Consider the following 21903-nt stretch of genomic DNA (forward strand, 5'->3'; position numbering starts at 1 on the left):
CACCTTGTACAAATGAGTGAGACCTGTTTCATAAGACATTTCTTTCAACTTAGGAGGCACCAAAGAATTGGGGTCAACAGCTTGGCATGCTGAGAGAAACATCAGGCTCCCCCTGTTTCCAAGAGGTAGCCAGGGAGGCAAGGGCCAAGGCAGAGTCCATTCTTTACTGGCATCCACACAGATATGTCCTTGTTATTTAGAACAATCAAAGTTTCCAGTGTAAAAACCTGTGGGCTTATTGCATCTACCCCACTGATAGTTTCTTTTTCTTTCCATCAGACCTGCCTTGAGGGCACGGTTTGTTAATTAATTTCCAAGGATCTCAGACTCACAGATCCTTCTAGGCATACAGAGAGAATATCTATTAACACAGTGAAAGTGAAAGTTGCTCAGTCTTGTCCGACTCTTTGCAACTCCATGGACTGTAGCCCACCAGGCTCCTCTGTCCATGGAATTCTCCAGGCAGGAATACTGGAGTGGGTAGCCATTCCCATCTCCAGGGATCTTCCAACCCAGGGAACAAACCCCGGTTTCCTGTATTGCAGGCGGATTCTTTATCATCTGAGCCACCAGGGAAGCCCAAGAATACTGGAGTGGGTAGCCTGTCCCTTCTCCAGGAGGAGATCTTCCCAACCCAGAAATCGAATCGGGGGCTCCTGCATTGCAGGTGGATTCTTTACCAGCTGAGCTACCAGGGAAGCGCCTATTAACACATAAATACCCTAGATGGTGAGTGTGCTAGACCTTCTTTTCCTTCTAAAGTTGAGCAGATATGTATGGTTGCTCCCTGGCACTTGAGAGGAGAAATTTTTTTCTTCAGTCTAAAACCCCTCAAGATTGGCAGTGACTCCTCTGATTTTCCTGCCTATAAGCACATATTTGCCAGCCTTAAGCACTAGTGCTGGTTGCTTGGAATTGAATTGCATGTGAATATATCATGTAGGCATGTGGATGTGTACCATATGAGCACACACATGTGCACACACATTCTGGGTCCTCCTTATAATAAAAACTGAAAGTCCTCGTGAGTGAAGGAAAGGAGCAGGGAAACAAAGGACAGGGAGTTGCTGGCATCTCCATTGTGGTTTGAAAGCTGGAAAGATTTGCTTTTAAATGTTTCCATGGAAGGCATCCAGCTTCCTGTGAGTCTTCTCTGGGCAGCAACGGCCTCTGCAGCATCTGGATCCCCTCCTTCTAGTGGCTCAGATTGTTGCTGGGGTCTCAGCTATCTCCTCCAGCCTCTGCCGAATCATTAGGCGGAGCACAGTGTACCTGGGGATAGAAGAGCTGCAGTGGAGAGCAAAAAGCAACACAGTCCCTCTTGTGACCCTCCCCCATCACCTGGGTCACAGTGGGGCCAAATGTGTCAACCCTTTGCTTCTCTTACTGGCCCACTCTTGAACCACTTCATTACTTGTGTTCATTACCACAACGGGATGAAAGGGCTGAAGAGGCTCACTCCAAACTATTATAATTATTTTATAATTATTGGAAAATCTGACAAAGAATGAGAAGGTGAAATAACACGAACAGTAATAAGGTTCCCTTCACTGAGTGCTTAATATGCTTAAGGCACTATGCAGAGGATCATCTAATCCTCAACTAGGCTGGACCATAGGAAATTGCCATTATTTTTACCGTTTGGAGGAGTCTACAAAAATGGCAACTTCATATTTTTGCCAAAGAGGATATAGTAACTACCAGGCATGGAGGTCCATGGCTTATTGATAAGTACTGTTTTTTATACTTTTCCTGGATTACGGCAATTCAGATACTGGAGTGGACACTGTTATACAGAGTGAACATGGCTTTGCACTACACAGCAAAAACCATTTTTAAAGTTTGGCACATAGTAAGTGCTCAATAAATGTTCACTGCTATCATACTAGCTATCACCAACACAATAAATGTAGCATTGACTTTATTCTCTAGTGGCAAGAAAATCTCAACTGTTCTGCCATCTCTGTGAAATACAATCTACTTTGTGACTAAATATGACAAAAAAATAACAAAATCCTTCCTAGAACAAAGTTTTAGTGCTGGAATTTTCAACCCAAATGCAATTTCCAGAAGAGATGTTTAAAAAAAAAAAAAGGAGGGACGATACAAGGAAGGGATTTTAGAGGTACTCTGCTCAGATGAATTTCTACTACTGAGACAACCTTCCTAAAATCCTTGGAATATTTTATGTACCATATCAAAATGAGAAGTTGAACAAGAAGCAGAAAGACGAACACATCAACACAAGTTTCATGTCCCCACCTGACATATGGCATTGTCAACAGGAAGTCCCCTGAACAAAGTCCATAAGACCCAGATCCTGGCAGCAGCTCACATAGCCCCTGCAAGGCTCCAGAGCAGAGCCTTCTCTCATTGAGGCCTCAGGAGAACCCAACCAGCCACCCCAGGGGCCATGCTTACTTGCGCATCAGCTTCTTGACTTCCCTATCTTCTTCCTCTTGGAGCTTCTGAATGAAGCTTTTAAGGACAGGCATCTCGAACTTTATATACTGAGCCACCTGAGGAGGAAAAAGTAAGTCTGGGGTATAAGACCTCTATCAGCACTATTCCAACTTTTTTGGGCATCTGTCTCATGTTAGGCACAAAGACTTGGGAAATCTGTTTCTGTGCTAATTCAGGATTTCCTCAAAGACAGGAACCAAGTTTTATTCTTCTCAAGGTGGGCAGAGAGTCCATGATAAAGATCGCTTTATCTACATGATATTTAATACATTATCTCATAACTTTTCATTTTTATCTCATGTATTCAATACCACGAGAGGTAATGTCAAACATAGAAAAGCACTTTCTCTCGATTCAGTCATGCAGAGAAGACTGGAACTCATAATATTCAATAAACTCCTCTGATCTCCCCTAAAAGAATTTAAGGAACCATGCTCAGAACGATGATTTGTGCCTCAAGTCTCAAACAGGTATCCAAATGTGAACTTCCTCCTGAGAAGCTATAAGTGAGAGAGTGGCCCCCACCAGCCACTCTTCCCCCCTCACCAGCATCCTCACCCTGCTCCATCAACTCTTCTCCATGCGAGAAGTATATTTCTTCATCCTGTTAATGTTGGGCTCAGCTACGCAACTTGCTTTGGCCAATGGAACATGTATGTGGATGTGACATATGTCAAATCCAAGTGGGGGCTTTAAATGAGCTTACATGGTTTCTTGCACTCCAGCCATCTGCTGTAAGAAGCATACCTAAGTAGCCACTGCCTCTGAACCCTTGGTCTCTGAATAAGACACACAATGTAGTGAAAGTGAAAGTCACTCAGTCATGTCCTATTCTTTGTGACCCTGTGAACTGTAGCCCACCAGGCTCTTTTGTCCATGGAATTCTCCAGGCAAGAGTACTGGAATGGGTTGCCATTTCCTTCTCCATGGGATCTCCCCAACCTAAGTATTGAGCCTGGGTCTCCTGCATTGCAGGCAAATTCTTTCCCATTTGAGCCACCTGAAGTCAAACCACATCTAGAGCAGAACAACTGCTACCAGCCTGCAGAATCCTGATCAAGAAAGTAAAAAGTTTGCTGTTGTAAGTGACTAAAATTTGGGAATGTTTGTTACTATAGCAAAAGCAGACTAGTGTGTAAGGTAAAATCTCAGCTAACTTCTTGAAACTGCTTAGAAAAGGTTTGCAAAAAACTTTTCAGCCCTTAAGTATACCAAAAAGCCTCAATAAATTTATTCCTTCTATGGAAATCATTTTGTGCCTCAGCATTCTTCCAATTAATTCCCACAGGACACAGCCTCAACTTAGCCTCTATATTAATTTTCCTTGGCCCCATGATCATTACCATTCAAGAAAACCTAGTATTGAGAAATAGCAACAAAGTTGGGCAAAAAAACCAAGCTATAACCCAGTTATCGTTTATCCAACCCACCCCCCACCCTTCTGGGACAGATATCGGACTGAAAAGGGACTCACATCATAGGTAACTTCCTCCACCTGGTCCTTCTCCATAAGGAACACTTTAGAGACCTGCTCACATGGGCCCTGGAGGATCCGGGCAATCAGAGGATAATCCGTGTTCTTCAGCTTCTGTTTCTCTGGAACCACACACAGCCAAGAGCAGCTTTGAGTTGCCTGCGGTCTTTCTCACTGTAAGTAGCTGTCAACTCAGGGGCTCAAATGGACCAGGCACCTTAGGGGATGTGGCCATACAAGTCAGGAAACTGATTTGTAAAAGACAGATTCAACAGGTATTGTTCAAAGCAACTGCTGCTGCTCCCCAGCAATATTTCCATGCCTCAAGCCTTTTGGAAGATGCTGCATTGGAGAAAATAGTTTTCTCTGTGCTTTGAGAAAATCCAGTTCTTTTTTTTTACAGGCAGTTAGGTTTTAGGGTTTGTTTACTGACCATATATGGCATTCCCCAGTGAACTTACCCAGGGAGCCCACCCGCCTTGAAGGCAAACAACATTTGGAGGTTTCCAAAACCAAGAACTAAGCAAATGAGGGAGAGATTCTGTTTTTAACTTGTTATTTTGAGTTAATTAAAAGTTTTAAGTGCCTTGTGTTCTTTATACTTACCACCGCTGGTATGGACCACATACAATGCAAACTCCTCTGCCGAGTTCTCAATCTGAATCGGGAAGGAACAAAAGATACTCACTAAAAGCATATATTTACACATCTAAACTTTGGCCATTTCTTCTTCTTGAACACTGCAAAGCTAAATAAACGATAGGCTCTTTTGAGGGGAGGACTATTTATCTACAGCATTAAAAGTGATGAGGAGATGGGGCAGGTAAGTAACTTTATTAATAATAATAGGTAATAAGAGCTAATATTTATTGCACCATGCCAGACACAGTTCTAACAAACTACATGTTTTAATTCATCTAATACTCATAAAAATCCAGTGAGAAGAAAAATACTACCTGCAATATCAGTAAACAAAAGATGTTACAGTCATCAGCGATTGTAGGCACCTCCAATGGTGAGCCAGTGAGTCCTGAGAAGGACTCAGAAAGGAAAAGGAAAGTACTTGCCAACTAGCAGCCACTGGACTATAACGACTCCACACGTGACCACAGAGGAAACTTAGGATGTGAAAAGACTGAACACTGGCCCAATAGCTGAGGTGCATATCAAAAGAATGACTTCAGTGAGCCCACACACTTGCATCTTCCCATACCTAGAAAAAGACTAAATTCCTTAACTTGAGATATCTGGTTTTCCTTTAATTCACAATAATCTTTTGACATTCATACTACTTGCCCTTTGTTGAAAAACTATGTATTCTAGCTCCCTCCTTCTCTCCTCAGAGCAATTTTCTCAGGAAAACTGAGATGCTGCCTCCAGGGCTTGAAGTCCTAAGAATATACGCCAAATAAAACATAGCTCTCACTCACAGATTTAGAGAACAAACTTACGGTTGCCTGGGGGAAGGGATAGTTAGGGAGTTTGGGATGGACATGTACACATTGCTGCATGTAAAATGGATAACCAACAAGGACCTACTGTATAGCACATGGTACTCTGCTCAATGTTATGTGGCAGCCTCGAGGGGAGGAGGGTTTGAGGGAGAATGGATACATGTATATGCATGACTGAGTCCCTTCATTGTTCACCTGAAACTATTAACAACATTGTTAATCGGCTATACTCCAATACAAACTTCAAGATTTTGTTTAAACAGAAAAAATACATAGCTCTCAAATTTTAGGTTGTGCAATTTTTTTTCTGTTGACACCAGCAATAGGTGCTCTCAACCTCATTTTACAGATGGCGAGGCAGAGGCACAGGGATTTTAAGTCATTTGTCCAACTCATCCAACCAGCAGATGATGGATGGAGATTCAAACCCAGAGCCCATGCCTTAAACCACTAGAAGACACTGGCTTCTATAAAAATAAGAATACCTGGCTTCCAAAAGACTTAGAAGGTGATTGTGGAAAACATACAGAGTAACAAGACTTTAAAAACATCAGGCACTATAATTTTCACATCTATTGAAGACAGATTTTTTTAAAATAGCTTCCCTAAATGCACAGAAGTCAATATGTACATGGAGCCCTGATCCAGTCATCAGGTCTGGGGTCCTTCTCTGGTGGAGAAGGACCTGAGGGCTGGTGCTTCCCAGGCTTCAGTGGTATCAGAATCCCTGTAAGCCTTGTTGAACAGGTTCCCTGGCCTCCTCTCTGAGTTCCCGTTCTGGTGGGCCTGATTCAGGGGAGAGAGAGACCTGAAAACCTGCTTTTCCAACAAGCTCCCAGGTGATGCTGATTTCATGGGATCTAGAGAACCTAAACCTTCTCTGCCCAGAGCCGTCCTACTTTGGCAACACACACTCTCCATAGCTCCCACCTCTACACCTCTGGGGGCCCTGAGGCACACACGTCACTGTCTGAGACAGCCAGCAGAGAGAACTTGCCTTAAATTTGTTGAGCAGCAACTTCAGGACCTGTGGAGTCGTCATGGTGCTGTTGATGCGGACATTGGTGATGGAGCCATAGGCTGGCGTGAACACTGATGTCTGTCAACAGAAGAGTCTGACTCAGAGCGGGCGTACAGACAAGAATGGGGCACTAAAACCCAAGGGACAAGGACAACAGCACTCAATCTGGGCTTCCTGAGAGTCCCCTGCCCCTGACACCCTAGAAGTATCAGGCTTTGAGGTCAACAAAGAGCCCTGGGTTTTGCCTAGCTCAGGAACTTGCACCCATCCCACTACAGGAGGCTGGAGGGATCTGAGCTTGCCAATTGGCAGGCCTGGGGAGGGAAAGAGGAACAGATAAGGAAGGCCCTCCATCCAAACAAAATACACACAAAGCACCCTCCACTACAGCTTCAACATGCGGAAGTCTGTGACCTTTCTTCCATGATGCAATTGTTTCCAGGGCCAGATTAAAGCCAAGCAGCAAGACTGAAGGAGGGTCAGCTAGCTTGGGGTCTTGAGGCAGGAGACAGATGGGCCCCAGGCTGAACAGTTTCTCCCCATGAGTAGAAATGCCTTAATAGTAGAAACTCCATAAAAGCAAGATGATGGAGGAGGCTGGGCCCTGCCCAGATAAAAGAGATAAAAGACCATGTATTTCTCAACCTTGAAGTTAAGGAAAGAAAAAAGAAAGTCAACTCGCTCAGTCGTGTCCAACTCTTTGTGACCCCACAGACTGTAGCCCACTAGGCTCCTCTGTCCATGAGATTCTCCAGGCAAGAATCCTGGAGTGGGTTGCCATTTCCTTCTCCAGGTGATCTTGCCAACCCAGAGATCAAACCTGTGCCTCCCGCATTGTAGGCAGACGCTTTACCATCTGAGCAACCAGGGAAGTTAAGGAGACCTCCCCAATTGCACATGTGCAAAAAGGCTCCTTGGAGGTCAAAAAGGGAGGGGGTATGATGTCAACTACCCACATGGTCTTTTCTCTAGAATCTGAGGCAGGAGCTAGATGGGTCACAGGCTAGGCATTTACAACTGGTCTCATGTTTGCATTTCACGGGCAGGAAAAACTGAGCTTCAGGCTGGACACTTAAAATTAGCCTCCTGTTAGTATTTCCTGAGACAGGAGATAGGTGGGCTCCAGGTTAGATATGTTTGCTCTCCAAAATGGAGTAACAGAAACAGGGTAAATAGATAGGTTTTGTCTCCTATCTATTTACCTTAAGATAATAGTCATGACAGGAACAGAGATGGGCTAAATCTTATTTGAATAAAGGATCAGGAGGCCATATATTTCCCATCTTTGGGGCAAAGGAGACACTGCACATGTGCATAAAGGTTCCTTGGGGGTTAAAAGTCAGGGGACATTGCCAGGCCATGATGAGTCTTGCTTCTCCCAGAATGCTTTCCATCAAAATCCATCTTGTCTGAAAGGTACATGTGCACGTAGGGGGAAGGTCTTGAGACAAATTAGCCAGGGTGGCAAAACAAGATGATTGGCCAGGTGGAAGACAAAGACCCAAAAGAACTGCTCTATATTAAACACCTCTTTCCTATGCTCCTCCTCATTAGGGAGGACACCCACACCCTTTCTCCCCAGGTGTGTATCTCTGCCTTGCTTCTTTCTCATCTAAACAAACTGTTTCTCTGTGTGCTCTCCTGCATGTTGTTGTGCTATGTCTCTAATAATAAACTCTGTACTTGCATTTACAGTTTTTGCCTCCATGATAAATGCATTTTTCACTAGGAGCAAAAGCCAGGGAAAAATAGCTTCCAGCCTCTAGCCCTCGCTGGTCTGGTGGCTAGGATTCTTGGTTTCCATCCAGGCTATCCAGGTTCAGTTCCTGGGCAGGGAATCAAGATCTCACTTCATGCTACTGCTCACTGGTGCCTCTCCTAGATCAAATCTATCTTGGCTAAGAGATGTGCATGCACACAGGGGAGGACCCCGAGATATATCAAATACCGACTCAGAACCAGGCAAACCAAGATGATTGATCAAAAGAAATCTAGAAGAAGTGCACCATAAAAGTGATTCAAACTACTGTGAGGGTGTGAACTTCTCTCTCTGAGTCCTCCAGGGTGTCTATCCACACATACTGTACTCTTTCTTCCTAATAAACACTTTACTTGCTTTATTCCTTTCTGCCTGTAGGTGGAAATTCCTTTCTACACAGTTGATGGGCCCAGGCTTTGTCACTGGCCACTGGTCCCTGGTGGTCTAGTGGCTAGGATTCAGCAATTTTCCTGCTCCTGCCCAATCTCAGTCTCTAGCCAGAAACCAAAACCCTGCTTCAAGATGCTACAGGCTCAGGCCACGTGAGATCAACCTGAATCCTGCAGCTCTATTTCAGAGCAGCCCTTTAACTCACAGAGAAGTCAGGTCACATAGCAGCTGGAGGCACATGGTGCAGAAAGAGAGTAACATGTGGACTGGGGGGAAAGGGGGTGATTCTGATGAGGGTTGTCCATGGGTCATCTCACATCTCACTCACTGAGACAGGAACAAAGAGGGCAGGGCACAACCATTAAAATAATGGCACAGCCATTGTGAACAGGATACTGCAAAAACCGGCTGGAACCTACTAGGCCCAAGATGTCAGCAGATTTGACTTCCAGTAGACCTTCACCTCCATATGCACTCATTGTAATGCATTAGTATCTAAATGACCCACTCACAGGTGCCATGACAGTTCTAAGGTCAACCATAAGAGGCCAAAAAGTGGGTGGTACCCCAATTCATGGAAATCTCCATCCCTTCTTCAAGATCGTTAGAATATTCCTCCCACTCATTAGCCTAGGAAATTATCAACCCCACAAAGACTAACCACCCCCATAGCCCAGGGCTGCTCTCACATTCCCAGATGACCCACTGCCCTGGGGCGACCACTCTCCTTTTGAGATGGCCTGCATTCTGTCTGTGGAATGTGTATCTCCCAGGGCTACACTCTCTGTGGAGTGTGTTTCTCCCAGCACTGCTCTCACTTTCCCAGGTGACCCCATGCCCTAGGTCCACCTCTTCCCTTCTGAGATAGCCCACACTCTGTCTATGGAAGAATGTGTAGCTCCCTGAATAAACCTGCTTTCACTCTACTGTGGCTCACTCTTGAATTCTTTCCTGTGCGAAGCCACGGACCCTCATTTGGTGGCCCATCCCAAAGGACTCACCCAAGACCTAGGACACAAACATCTTCTCACAGTTTTTCCCACACCACCACCATCTAGGGGGGCTCCTGATCTGGAGGCCCTCATCTCTAACAGAGTCAGCAGCCCACCCACAAGGCGAAGACTGAGTGGCTTCCCAGGTGTTTGTAGCCCTGATGTGGCACTTGCCCAGGAAGGGGTCTTGCTCCCACTAGGGTTGCCCCTTGCCCCGTGCTACCCTGCCTCCCTTACCTTGTGGTTGTAGAAATGGCCATTGATAGAGAAGCGGTGGCGTCTGATTCGCCTCTGGTCGCTGGGTGTCCTCACATTGCCACGACGACGTACCCCAACATCACTGCGTGTGCGCATCAACTGTGGGGTGTCTTCCTGTAGGGACTTCAGGCCCCTGGAGTCTGAGATGGAAAGAGGAAATGAGCTCTGTCTGACGGGACCTGGGATGTGGCAGTTACAGTAACTTCTTCTTGTCCAATGCTACAGTACCTACAGCTTCCCCAAAAATATATTTTATAAAAACAGTATTTTTTGCTGGGGAAAAAACATGATACATAATTTACCAAAAAGCAATACAGTGACAAAGTTTAGAGCACAGACTTCAGAGCCAGACTCTCAGGTTCAAACCCCAGCTCTACCACTGCCATTGTAGGGGAGCAAAATTTGCCACCCCAAAATGTTGCTGGCATGCTGAAAATAATCAAGACCCAAAAGACTGATAAATGGAACAATACCTGCCGTATCAGTAAACAAAGGCTATGACCGTCATCAGCGACTGCAGTCATAGCTGATGGTGAGCTGGTAAGTCCTGAGAGAACTCAGGAAGAAAAGAATACCTGCCGGTTAGCAGTCATCAGACTGCACCCACTCCCTACGGTGACCCCTGAAGAAATTCAGGAAGTGAAAACACAGGATATTTGCCTCAGATAGTTGAGGTGCATATTAAAAGAATGATTTCATTGAGCCCAGACTCTTGCATTTTCCCATACATAGAAAAGCACTAAATTCCTTAACTTGAAATATCTGGGTTTTTAAAATTAACAATTATTTTCTGATTACCTGTCCTTTGTTGAAAAACTCCTATATATCTTAGCTGCCCACCACTGGACTCTTTGGAGCAGCTCTCTCAGTCTGGATTCCTTGAAATGCAGCCTCCCAGCCCTGAAGTCCTAAAAATTCCCTCAAACTCTTAATTTTTAGGTTGTAAGTAAGTTTTTAGCCAAAAAGACTCAGGAAGAAACTGACTTTTCCCCTAACTGTCTGAAGGATTTAGATAGCTGGCCTATTACAGGACTAGAGCTATCATCAGAGGTATCTGCAAAGAATACTACGGGCCAAATGTGGTGAAGGAAACAGAGATCAAAATTCACCCTGCGTCACACTGTCTTTTCAGGGCCAAGCAAACATCTGTTTACCAACCACTGCTTTTCCATCTCCATGTGAATGGCCTTCCTCTCCTCTCAAGTCCCAAAATACTACATTTATCTTAAGAGGCTGGCAAGTATTAAACAAAGGGGAAACAAAGTCATCTTAGGAGAAATTTGCCTGTATCTTTGGGATGCAAATGTCCTATCTGGTCTCCTCATCTCTGCCATCTCTTTAAAATGCAAATTTTGAAAAAAGGGTAAAGTAATTTAGAACTTGACTTGTTTTCCATAAATATTAGTAAAAAAGGAAGAAGCCTTTAAAAATTTTTCTTATTCTAAGAAAAATTAGTTATTTACAAACTAGTGAGTTCTGCATTGTGATATCTGATTCATAACTAAGTTTGGAAAATAAAGTATAATATTTCTTATTGTGCCTGTGTGCATATATGTATATCTTAGTAAATGTCTTTGGATATTATTGTTAAGGTTAATTCATAAAAGAGGCCTGTTTAAGTTGCCTTAAAGAAAAGTACGTGCTTACAAACCAAACAATTCTAAATACAAAAGAAATTAAGCTAAATGAGTTTTAGGTTCAGTGAACAGGAAAGTATTTAGTATTAAATTAATGTCTTATATTAATGTTTGTTTGTTGATCTAATTAATATAGATATGTCTTTGGAGCCATCAATATTAAGTAGCACTCTTTCACTGCACCTAGTTTTAATAGAGCCTAAAGGAAATTTTGTTATATCTGTTGCAAATTTGTCAGCAAGAAAAAATAACTTGATAACTTTAGCTAAAAATCATCTAAAATAGTTTCTTCAGATTTTGGAAACTATTATTTGTCTCTTGCTTTTCACTAGAAATTAAGACTTTTAGGAGCTGGGAATTCTAATTTAAATATATAATTAAAGCTACTGAAGACAATAAAACATTTCAGTATGGTAGAATGTGTAAGGAAGTTAAGAAGGCATGAGGAGGGACTTCCCTGGTGGTCCATGTCCCTGCCAAGGCAAGGGACATGAGTTTGATCCCTGGTCCCAGAAGATCCCATGTGCTGCAGAGCAACTAAGCCTGTGCCCCACAGCTACTGAGCCTGCACGCCTAGAGTCTGGCTCTGCAACAAGAGAAGTTACCACATTGAGAAGCCCACACAGGGAGTAGCTCCCACAACAGGGAGTAGCCACCACCACCCCCTACCATCCCACACTACAACTAGAGAAAGCCTGCATGCAGCAATGAAGATCCAGTTAATAATGTTAAAAAAGACCGAGTTAATAAATGCTAAAAAGAAAAAAAGAAGAAGACGGTATGAGGCATGAAATTACATTTTCTTGAGAAAGCTTTATACAAGGTCAGGATTAACTAAATTTAGACTGAAGTTAACTAGGTAAATGGATTTTGTTAAGTAAACTAATATAAGGCTGGAATTTGATTTATCTCTTTCTGTTAGAAGTGCTCCTTTTTGATTACAGGTTGTATGAGTTTCTGGGCCCTTGCTGCTGCTGCTGCTGCGTCACTTCAGTCGTGTCCAACTCTGTGCGACCCCATAGATGGCAGCCCATCAGGCTCCCCCGTCCCTGGGATTCTCCAGGCAAGAACACTGGAATGGGTTGCCATTTCCTTCTCCAATGCATGAAAGTGAAAAGTGAAAGTGAAGTCGCTCAGTCATGTCCGACTCTCAGCGACCCCGTGGACCGCAGTCTACCAGGCTCCTTCGTCCATGGGATTTTCCAGGCAAGAGTACTGGAGTGGGTTGCCATTGCCTTCTCTGTCTGGGCCCTTAGGTGATCCATATTTGCTTTCTTTTAATCATTTTGAGACTTTGGTTAAATGAATAAATATTGTTTCACAGTGACCTATGATCTTGTGTTTTAAAAACTTTCTGATATTTTTAACAAACTTTCCCAAATATCAAAATCTGACTAAAGCTTTTTCAGCCTCCAGCTGACTCTGGGATACTTCAAAAGAACATCTTTGAGACATTTCAAAGAGGAAGGTCAAACTAAGTTTATTTGATATGTTAAATTACCTCAAAATCCTTGTCAAATGTTTGGAGAAGAACCTTAGGTTATAGAATATGGATAAATGCCATTCCAAAATTTATGTGGAATCCCTAACATCTGATATGTCCTGATATATTATCTAAAATGTTATATGTTACAGAAATAATAAAGTTTCCTGATAAGTGCATTGTACTCAAACCTTTAACTAGGCTATTTTAAGTTTTGTACATGGATTCATGAATATGGTTTATAATTTTATGACTTTGAGAAATATACTAGCTTTAATTTTTTTTTTCACAAAAAAACTTTTATGGTATGACCTATAACAAGTTGATAAAGTATACCTTTGCAAACAAAGCTGAAATATTTATCATTTTCTCTCTGATCCTGCCACAATTTGGAGGCCCCAGATGGCTCTCCCATGGACTTGATATTTTATTGCAATTGGACTCCCTGGTGGCTCAGATGGTAAAGAATCTGCCTGGAGTACAGGAGACCCAGGTTAGATCCCTGGGTTGGGAAGATCCCCTGGAGAAGGGAATTGCTACCCACTCCAGAATTCTTGCCTGGAGAATTCCCTGGACAGAGGAGACTGGCGAGCTACAATCCATGGGGTCACAAAGAGTCGGACATGACTGAGCGCCCAACACTACAACTAGTTACGCTAATCATCATTTTAATTTATTCTTTGTTTCCAAGTTGTTTTTGCTTTGTGTCTCCCTGTGGCACTATGTCTTTGTCAATATTACCGGCTGCATTACTTATATCCTGTCTTTTTCACAAGATTATTGTCTCTTAACAGTACTGAGTGTAACCAGGCCTCCAACAAAACTTCTATGGCTAAACATCTTGAGGAACAGATCACATTTATTACATAAAGTAATTGTGACAGTGTGATTCTAGGTATGGGATGAAGTAAAAAGGGAGAATGTCTCTTGGATCATAATTAGACAGAAGATCTAGATAATCTTTAATTATTGACAGGGCCTAATCCAAAAATTTAGCACCTGGAGTGGCATATCAAGAATTCTCACCTGATCTTGGATGAGCCTCCCAGCCAGCACCATGGGACAAAGTTTGATTATGAAATGTTTCCCAGATGTTGGCCAAATTCCTGACCAAGAGGAGATAGGTCATCAGCAATTGCAGCTCTCCAGTGTGAGCTGATGAGCCCTGAGTTCTACTTGCCATTTGCAGCCATCAGATTGTGGCTACTCCCTATGGTGAGCACTGAGGAAATTCAGGATGTAAGAATAGAGGATACAGGTCCTTAGTTAACTGAGAAGTATATCAAAAGAACAATTTCAGTGAGCCCAGACTCTTGTATCTTCCCTTTTGTAGCACGGAATTCCTTGAGATGCTGCCTCCTGGGTTTGAAGTCCTAAAAAATTCTTGCTGAATAAAACATAACTCTCAACTTTTAGATTGTGAATATTTTTAAGTCTACAAGTGCAAAGAAGACACTTTCCAAAAGGGAACAAAAGAAGACAAATCTCAACATTTGGAACATTGGCACCAATGGTGAACACTCCCAGAAAGGTCCATCTGATGAAGCAGTTAGAAGGGTCATCACCCCCTTTCCACAAGATTGTGGAACAGACATTGACAGTGGGGGATTATAATAGGGAAAAGCCAATTTTGACTCCATGTTGGATCTGTTTCTTTGACTTTACCTTTGTTTGTGTTATTATAATAATACATAATGGCCTGCCTCAAGGAACTCTGTCCCTCTGTCTATATGTTAAGCTAAAGTGGCTTTGTTCAGTTCACAGGGAGACAATCTGACCCTGCCCACCAGTGAATGGTTGCAGCAAAGATGAATTTAACACATCCCCTCCTATGTTACAAAATAAATGGCCTTTTTACTTTATGTCCTCACCTTCTCTCCTTCTCTGTTCTACAAAAGAAACTGGAATCCAGACCCTAATAATATGGGTTTTTTGGAGACACTAGTTTGCCATCTTCTCAGTCTATGGCTTTTCGACTCATATTCTTTGCCTCAACACCTCATCTTTCAGTTTATCGGCCTGTTGTGTGGTGGAGCAGAATGAGCTTGGACTCGGTAACAGGTAGAGAAAAATGTCTTCCTTCCCAACACCATATATCACTAACCTCTCTGTGCCTCAGCTACATCACCTGTAGAAGGGGTTAATAATAGCATCCACCTCACAAGATTACTGTATGGATTTAAATAAGTTGATTAATTGAAAGCACTTAGAACAGTATCAGGCACAGGATAAGCATGATATAAGGACTTGCAAGATATTATGAACTGATAATATCTATCAAAATTACAAATGCACACAGCCTCAGACCTAGAAACTTAATTTGAAAGAATTCTACACACACAAATGTGTGAAATGAGACAAGTACAAGGACATTGTCTACACCTTTGTTTGTCTAAAGACTAGAAATGACTTAAATGTTTATCAATAGGAAGTGATTATTTATTCATACAATGAAATACTGCAGACCTGTAAAGAATGCAGAAGCTCTTTCTGGGGTTGTATGGAACAATCCTCAAGACAAACTAACAGAAATGGGATGAGCAAAATGCTGCCACTTATATAAGAAAGGGAAAGAAAAAAATGGCATCCAACCATTAAGCTTTGTTGGTGTGTATTTCCTTGTGTTTGCAAAGAATATCTTTGGAAGAAAGCCTTCAGATTGCTTCTAAGGAGGGAAAATCAGTGGGTGGATGAGATGTGAAACTTTCAATTCTTTTTTCTTAATAAGTTTTGAATCTCAAACCATGTGAATTTCGTATTTCCAAAAAATAAGTAACAGTATACAACATTCATCACATCAGTCTTCACACAGCTGGTCCGACACTAGAGGATCCTCCCACCATGCATGTACCTGTGGGGCTCAATGTCTGATCACTCTCAGGCAGGGCATCCACCTCTGAGATCGTAATGTTGGGCATGGTGAGGGGCTTCAGGATGGTACTGGAAAGCAAAAACAAACAAAAGGTTCAGCCCCTGCAGAGGAACTCCCTCAGTCCCACCCCATCCCACTCGCGCAAAGGGAATACTTCTGGGGATCACCATGCAGTAGGTGATGAAGGACATGGTAGGCTGTGCTGAGGGCCTCATGAGGCTGGCCCAGCTCCTGAGCCAAGCACTGGGCAAGGAAGGTGAATTCTGGAGGGAGAAAGTGCTTGTTCCCAGCATTTGTAGCAACATCAAGCCCAGGACAGAGAACAACAAAAAATACCTGTGTGGTACCTTGCTGAGTTTCTAAGCACCTACAAAGTCTATGCCTTATTTAGAAAACCCTAATAATGGTCATTTATTTTTAGGGACAAGATTCTAGTACAGACCCATTTATGTTGGAGGAATTACTCAGAAATTTTTCTGGAATCTAACAGGAATGGAAAGTAATAGGTTGGTTGCTACGAGAGTCAGAATAACTATAGAAGTTATAGCACACTGATGGCAGTGTGCTCAGGGTTGCTGAAGAGAGGGTCACATGCAGGCAATCTGAGTTGAGACCTGGTATTGCCCTGATAACTGGGAAATAACTTGCCAAAGCTCAGAGGGACAATGGAAGCAGCTCAGAGAAACACACCCAAAATCAACAGAGGATTTGGCTAGAAAGGAGAATCATATTTGACCAATTAAGACCATCCCATGGTGAGACGAACATAGGTGTCCTGGTGAAACCAAGCAAGACCCTATGGGGGTTTCCCAGGAACAGACCCCTGCATCCTCCTCTTCTTGTTTGTTCAAAAGCTTTAGCCTTCTAGGCCTTCCCTGAGTTCCAAAAAAACAAACGTAATCAGAGAAGTGAGAAAATGCAGAAACAAAGGAAAACAGCCAAACAAGACAAAAAAATAATAGTCTAGCCGTAAAACAATTCAAAACCTTTAGTTCCTCCTCAGGGGCTATAGATAATATCCTGAGCCATATCCAGGAGTTGTTTTGCAGATACCTAATCCTCCACCAGGTATAAGAAGTTAACTGCATTCTGACCACAAGCAGGTAAACCCCAAACCAGTTGGAACCAGAGGATGTTGACTTCTGAAGTACCACCTAATTACCTCACCACCAAATTAATAAGAAAGCATCTATCACTCTGCAACAGTCTCCCTCACCTTGCCTTTAAAAACTCTTCCCTGAAAACCATCAAAGAGTTCAGGTCTTTTGAGCATGAGCTGCCTATACTCCTTGCTTGGATGTGCAATAAATGCAGCACCTTCCTTCACCATAACCTCGTGTCAGTAAATTGGCTTTACTGCATGTAGGTGAGCAGACCCAAATTTGGTTTGGTAATACTATGACTCAGCAGAGATAGGACTTACAGTCCAGGGATGATATTTTTTTGTTTGTTTTTTTGCCACACCATGTGGCTTGTGGGCTCTTAGTTCCCTGACCAGGGACTGAATCTGTCTGCAGTCAGAATGTGGAGCCTAATCACTGGATCACCAGGGATGATAATTTTTAAGGAAAGACAATTGAAAATTGAAAATCTGAAAGAACAACCTGTTGTATAGTTATAACTTGTGGGCTTCTGAGCCCCAGAATGAAATCAGAGCCTCTCAGGAATGGTGTACACTTGGCACCCACAGCAGCCACTGCCCACTCCCTAGTCTGAAACCCTCTTTATTGCCCAAGCAGAAACTGGTCTCAGCATGTTTCTTTAAAAAAAAAAAAAAAAACAACTCTGTACTTTGTATTGGGGTATAGCCAATTAATAATGTTGTGATAGTTTCAGGTAAACAGCGAAGGGACTCAATCATATATATACATGTAGCCATTCTCCTCCAAACTCAGCATCCTTCTTAAAACAGTGGTCCAGGCATTCACTTTACTATAGCAGGCACTGGAATAACATTATTTATCATTCCTGAAAATTCTGTCAAAGTATTTGCAGGTTTCAAGAAGCAACCAAGACCAGCTTGATGCCATAAGGAAGGTCAAAGAAACAAGAGTACAGTCTGAAAGACTCTGGAGTAGGCCAGCCAAAGGCCACATGGTCAAACGGAATTTTAAAAACCATCTCACTTAGGGAAGGAAATGTAATACTCCACGGGCTCGGCTGGTGCTATGGAATGGGTTTGGCCCACTTGAAACCAAATACAGTGAAAATGCCGAAAGCAAAGCAGAGTATGAAACTGCAAAGTTAGATGAAACCAAAGAACCGTGACTGGACCTCTCTGCGGCTCCCCCCGCACCCCCCACCCCCAGTACTGACGGTTCAAGCAAAGACTTTCCTCCTTAAATTCCCTTGGAAATAAACCAGATCAGCTACAGGCTTTTGGCAACATTGTAGGTTTCTCTTAAATTCAGTGAAGAATAGATTTGGCTGTGGAGTTTAACAAAATGTTCAATGGGGCCAACAGAGAGGGCTTGGTTCTCATTTAAAACAGAAAAAACATCACTGTGGTTTTGGCTGAGATCTTGGTGCATTCCACCATGCTCTGGCCCCAAGGCAGTCAGCATGAGCAAATTTTAGGATGGAACAAAGGGTTGTCACTTTATCCTAAAAACTGAAATCCCAGATAGTAGGGATTTCCCTGGTGGTCCAGTGGTTAAGAATCTGCCCGCCAGCGTAGAGGACATGGGTTCAATCCCTGGTTTGGGAACTAAGAGTCCTCATGCCGCGGGACAACTAAGCCCATGCATCACACTACTGAAGCCCACACACCCTAGAGCCTGTGCTCTGCCAAGAGAAGCCACCTCAGTGAGAAGCCTGTGCACCTTAGCTAGAGAAAGCCTGCATGCAGCGATGAAGAGCTCATGCACCACAAGGAAGACCCAGCACAGCCACACACACACAAAAACAGTAAAGAGGGTGTGCCTTACTAGATGTACAGAGCTACTCATTTGGCTATAGGAAGGAACAGACTTAGTCTTCACAGACCTTCTAGTGGGAACACAGGAGAGGGGACCTCCCAGACCATCCCACCACCACCCAACTCCAGGTGTAACCTAAAGGAAGCAGAGCCTGCTTGACTGGCTTGGTCAGGGCCTGACATTCTTTCCCCACTTCCAGGTTCCTCTAAGACACAGAGAGCTTTGGACAGAAGTTTTGAGCCCTAAATGACTCTGGAGTGGGGTCATTCTATGAGATGTGGTCCCAGTGGGGAGGATGCTGGGGCATTGGGTGTCCTGTCAGAAATCTGCAGACTGAGCCTGGCTAGCCACTACAATACCTCTCAGAGAGGTAGGGCCTCCACGAGCAATGGCATGCTGCTCACTCAAGCCTTGGTGCTTCTCTTCTTGGACTCAGCATCTCCCTTCCTCACTCTTTCATTCATTGATTGTGATGACAGGCCTGGAAGCCCAGTAACACCAACATATGCCCCTTTCTCCTCATTCCAAGTCTACAGCAGGGGGGAGTGGGAATGGGAGCTTGGATCAAGGCTTGCTGGAAGAAGGTAGCATTTACCAGCTTGAGAACACATGCAACCCCCAGATACCTCTGGTCAATCCCCAGTCCTACCTCTCTTTACTCACCCCTGAGCCCCCAAGTTACAGCCAGAGTGCCAAGAGGAAGAGGATGGAGGGGGGCGAATGCGTTCATTGTCATCCTGCATCTGTAGACGAATGGGCCGGCGCAGTCCCCAGGAGATGTTCAGCAGCCCTTCCACGATAAACTCATCTTCCTCCTGCCACAAAGCAATTGGATAAGTCCAGAAAAGTCCCAAAGAAGCCAGCACCATGTTGTTTGTGGTAAATGACAGCATTCTTGATGTGCCCAGGTAGGTGCACCCAAGTTACAGTCACACCTCAGCTCCAAGCCACTCTCCAGGCTCTGAAGATGAGCTCAGAGTTCAGCACATAGTTGCCTCAAAATTCATAGACATGTACAAGTTCTAACAATGTCTTTGTTGTTTTTTATACTAATGACTTTAAAGAACAATAAATATATTTCTTAAAGTATGTGAGAAAATAGCCTGTTATTCTTAAATTATGCTAACAGAAGCAAGAGCTAAAACCTTGAATTAGCTATTTCCCCCCCTCCCCTACTATAGAAAGTGATGTGCCTTTATAACATGTTTAGCAATCTGACCCACTGGTTGATGATTTAAAGTAACATTTCCTCAAGTTTGTTCACCAGAACACTAGCTCATCTGGCAGATGAACTGTTACCTTAAAAAGAGTATCAAGTGATCCTGAGTTGGGAGATGATGTGTTATCAGATTTCTTAACAGCAGAACTTCCCAGAGCCAATAATTAGCTAATGTGCTACATAATAACTCTCCAAGAGGTGAATAAATTCTGCAAGAATTCCAAATTTATACTCAAGGGTTGTTGATTGTTAAGAATTTAAATGTGAAGGCCTTCTAAAAATATCTGGATGGTTTATCCTAAAGAAATGGATCTCAGAAATCACCATAACCTTGAGTCATCTAGGACACACCTAGAATAGCTGCTTAAGGACCAAAATCTTGCTACTGACCCAGCCACTAATTTTTAGAAGGTTTGAGGTGCCTAAAGACACAGTGCCTAAAGACTCTTTGTTCAAAAGCAAAACCTTTTGAACCCATGTTTTATAAGCAGGGTCAAGACCTCAGATCTGGGCTATGGCCACACCTTCAGGACAAGCCCCATGAAAGAAGATGACACATGTTCAGTGAACAACTAATCTGGGTCCCAGGATCATCCTTAGAGAGGAAGAGGGTAGTAAAAGAAGGCAGGAGAGGGGTGGAACAACTTTAGGGATGTTTGGGGATCTTAAGGAGAAAAGCGTTATTTAAGCACAGGTTACATGTATGGTCTTCTAAGTGGTCAAGGCTGGCATCAATACTTTATACTACATGATTAGAGAGCAGAATTTAACCCAAAGTAGGACTCTGCCTAAGTGGTGTAGTTTGAGGAACATACAAAAAGCCACTACATACTATCCCCAACCAGCCTGCCTTAGTAGCTGAAATTCTACCATCTGATATCTGTTTCTACAGATTAAATCAATATGGCTTGATAACCTGAAAATGTGTTTAGAAGGGTATTACATGTACCTTCTTATCAGCCAAGAACACTTGAGTATAAATTACTCTCCTAGGCTCCCATATAATTCACCATCTACCCGAAACAGGCTTTACAGAAATGGATACAGGATGAGTAAACTCAGATTCCGGAAGGGGGCTGGGGAAAGATATATGGATAACAGAAGACATTCTAAGAAGGCATTCTAGGAAGGCTGCTGCAGTTGTGGGGAAAAGCCAAGAGTCACCACCCGAAGCTTATGGAACTTGCCCAGATTGCTGCAACAGCACATGGGCCAGATGTGTCAACACAGAGGACAGGGTGAGGTTCCTGAATTGCCCAAGAGGAAAAAGGTTGCTTGAGTACCATCTGAAATAGTCATTTCATGAAAGCTTCCTTTTGGAGGGTCCTCCTTCTGAGGCTAGTATTAGTCCAGTCACAGGAATATCTCCAGAACAGAAAACTCATTCTTTTTAGAAAAAATCTGGGCTCAGAGTGTACTTCCAAAGAACTCTAGGGACTCCCAATAATATCACTAACATGAGAGGCTACTCACTGTGGCAAGAGAGGCAGAGACCCTCTTGGTGAGGGTGACATGGAGACATGGAGACCCAAGAAGACATGGAGATGAAGACTGTGCTGGCCACTAGGGGAGGAGCCCCACAGACTTCCCCTGTGACTCCTTACCTCGCGATGTCGGAGTTGCAAATTTTGGCCTTCATAGTACAAGTTGTAGGTCTTCAAATGCAGGAGAAGTTCATTCCTTAAGAGAAAAATACAAAAAGTGTCACAATCTCAGCTAAAGTCACTTATAATGCAATTGCTCCCTCTTTTTCTCACCTCTAATCTGGCCTTCAGTCACTCCAGTTGGGGTGTTTGTCTACATGTGTACATACACACAAATACACACACACCATAGAGTGTAGAACCACCCATCTTCCATCACAAACTTTCCCAGGATCAAGATCAAGAGTAAATACTACCTAGAACAGACTTAATGTAAGAAGCAACTCCAGAAAACCAAGGCAGGTCTGATCTGCTGACAA

General features: G+C 43.3%; 1 protein-coding gene across 4 annotated transcripts in view; it reads right to left on the bottom strand.

Annotated features, from left to right (window-relative positions):
- Positions 1–577: 577 nt before the first annotated feature.
- Positions 578–21903, bottom strand: part of RASSF2 (Ras association domain family member 2) — a 48487-nt gene continuing 27161 nt past the window's right edge. For 3 of the 4 annotated variants that reach the window (XM_043479792.1, XM_043479793.1, XM_043479794.1), the window contains 9 exons: positions 21545–21620; positions 19385–19536; positions 15783–15871; positions 9791–9951; positions 6389–6490; positions 4544–4595; positions 3938–4059; positions 2422–2519; positions 578–1287 (listed from right to left, as the gene is read on the bottom strand). In XM_043479792.1, the coding sequence (XP_043335727.1) occupies positions 1203–1287; positions 2422–2519; positions 3938–4059; positions 4544–4595; positions 6389–6490; positions 9791–9951; positions 15783–15871; positions 19385–19536; positions 21545–21620 (937 nt within the window). In that variant the 3' untranslated portion in view covers positions 578–1202. The remainder of the gene's footprint in view (positions 1288–2421; positions 2520–3937; positions 4060–4543; positions 4596–6388; positions 6491–9790; positions 9952–15782; positions 15872–19384; positions 19537–21544; positions 21621–21903) is intronic. The other variant, XM_043479795.1, reaches the window with a different exon arrangement.

This window comes from Cervus canadensis, chromosome 10 (assembly GCF_019320065.1).
Source record: "Cervus canadensis isolate Bull #8, Minnesota chromosome 10, ASM1932006v1, whole genome shotgun sequence".
NCBI lineage: Eukaryota > Metazoa > Chordata > Mammalia > Artiodactyla > Cervidae > Cervus > Cervus canadensis.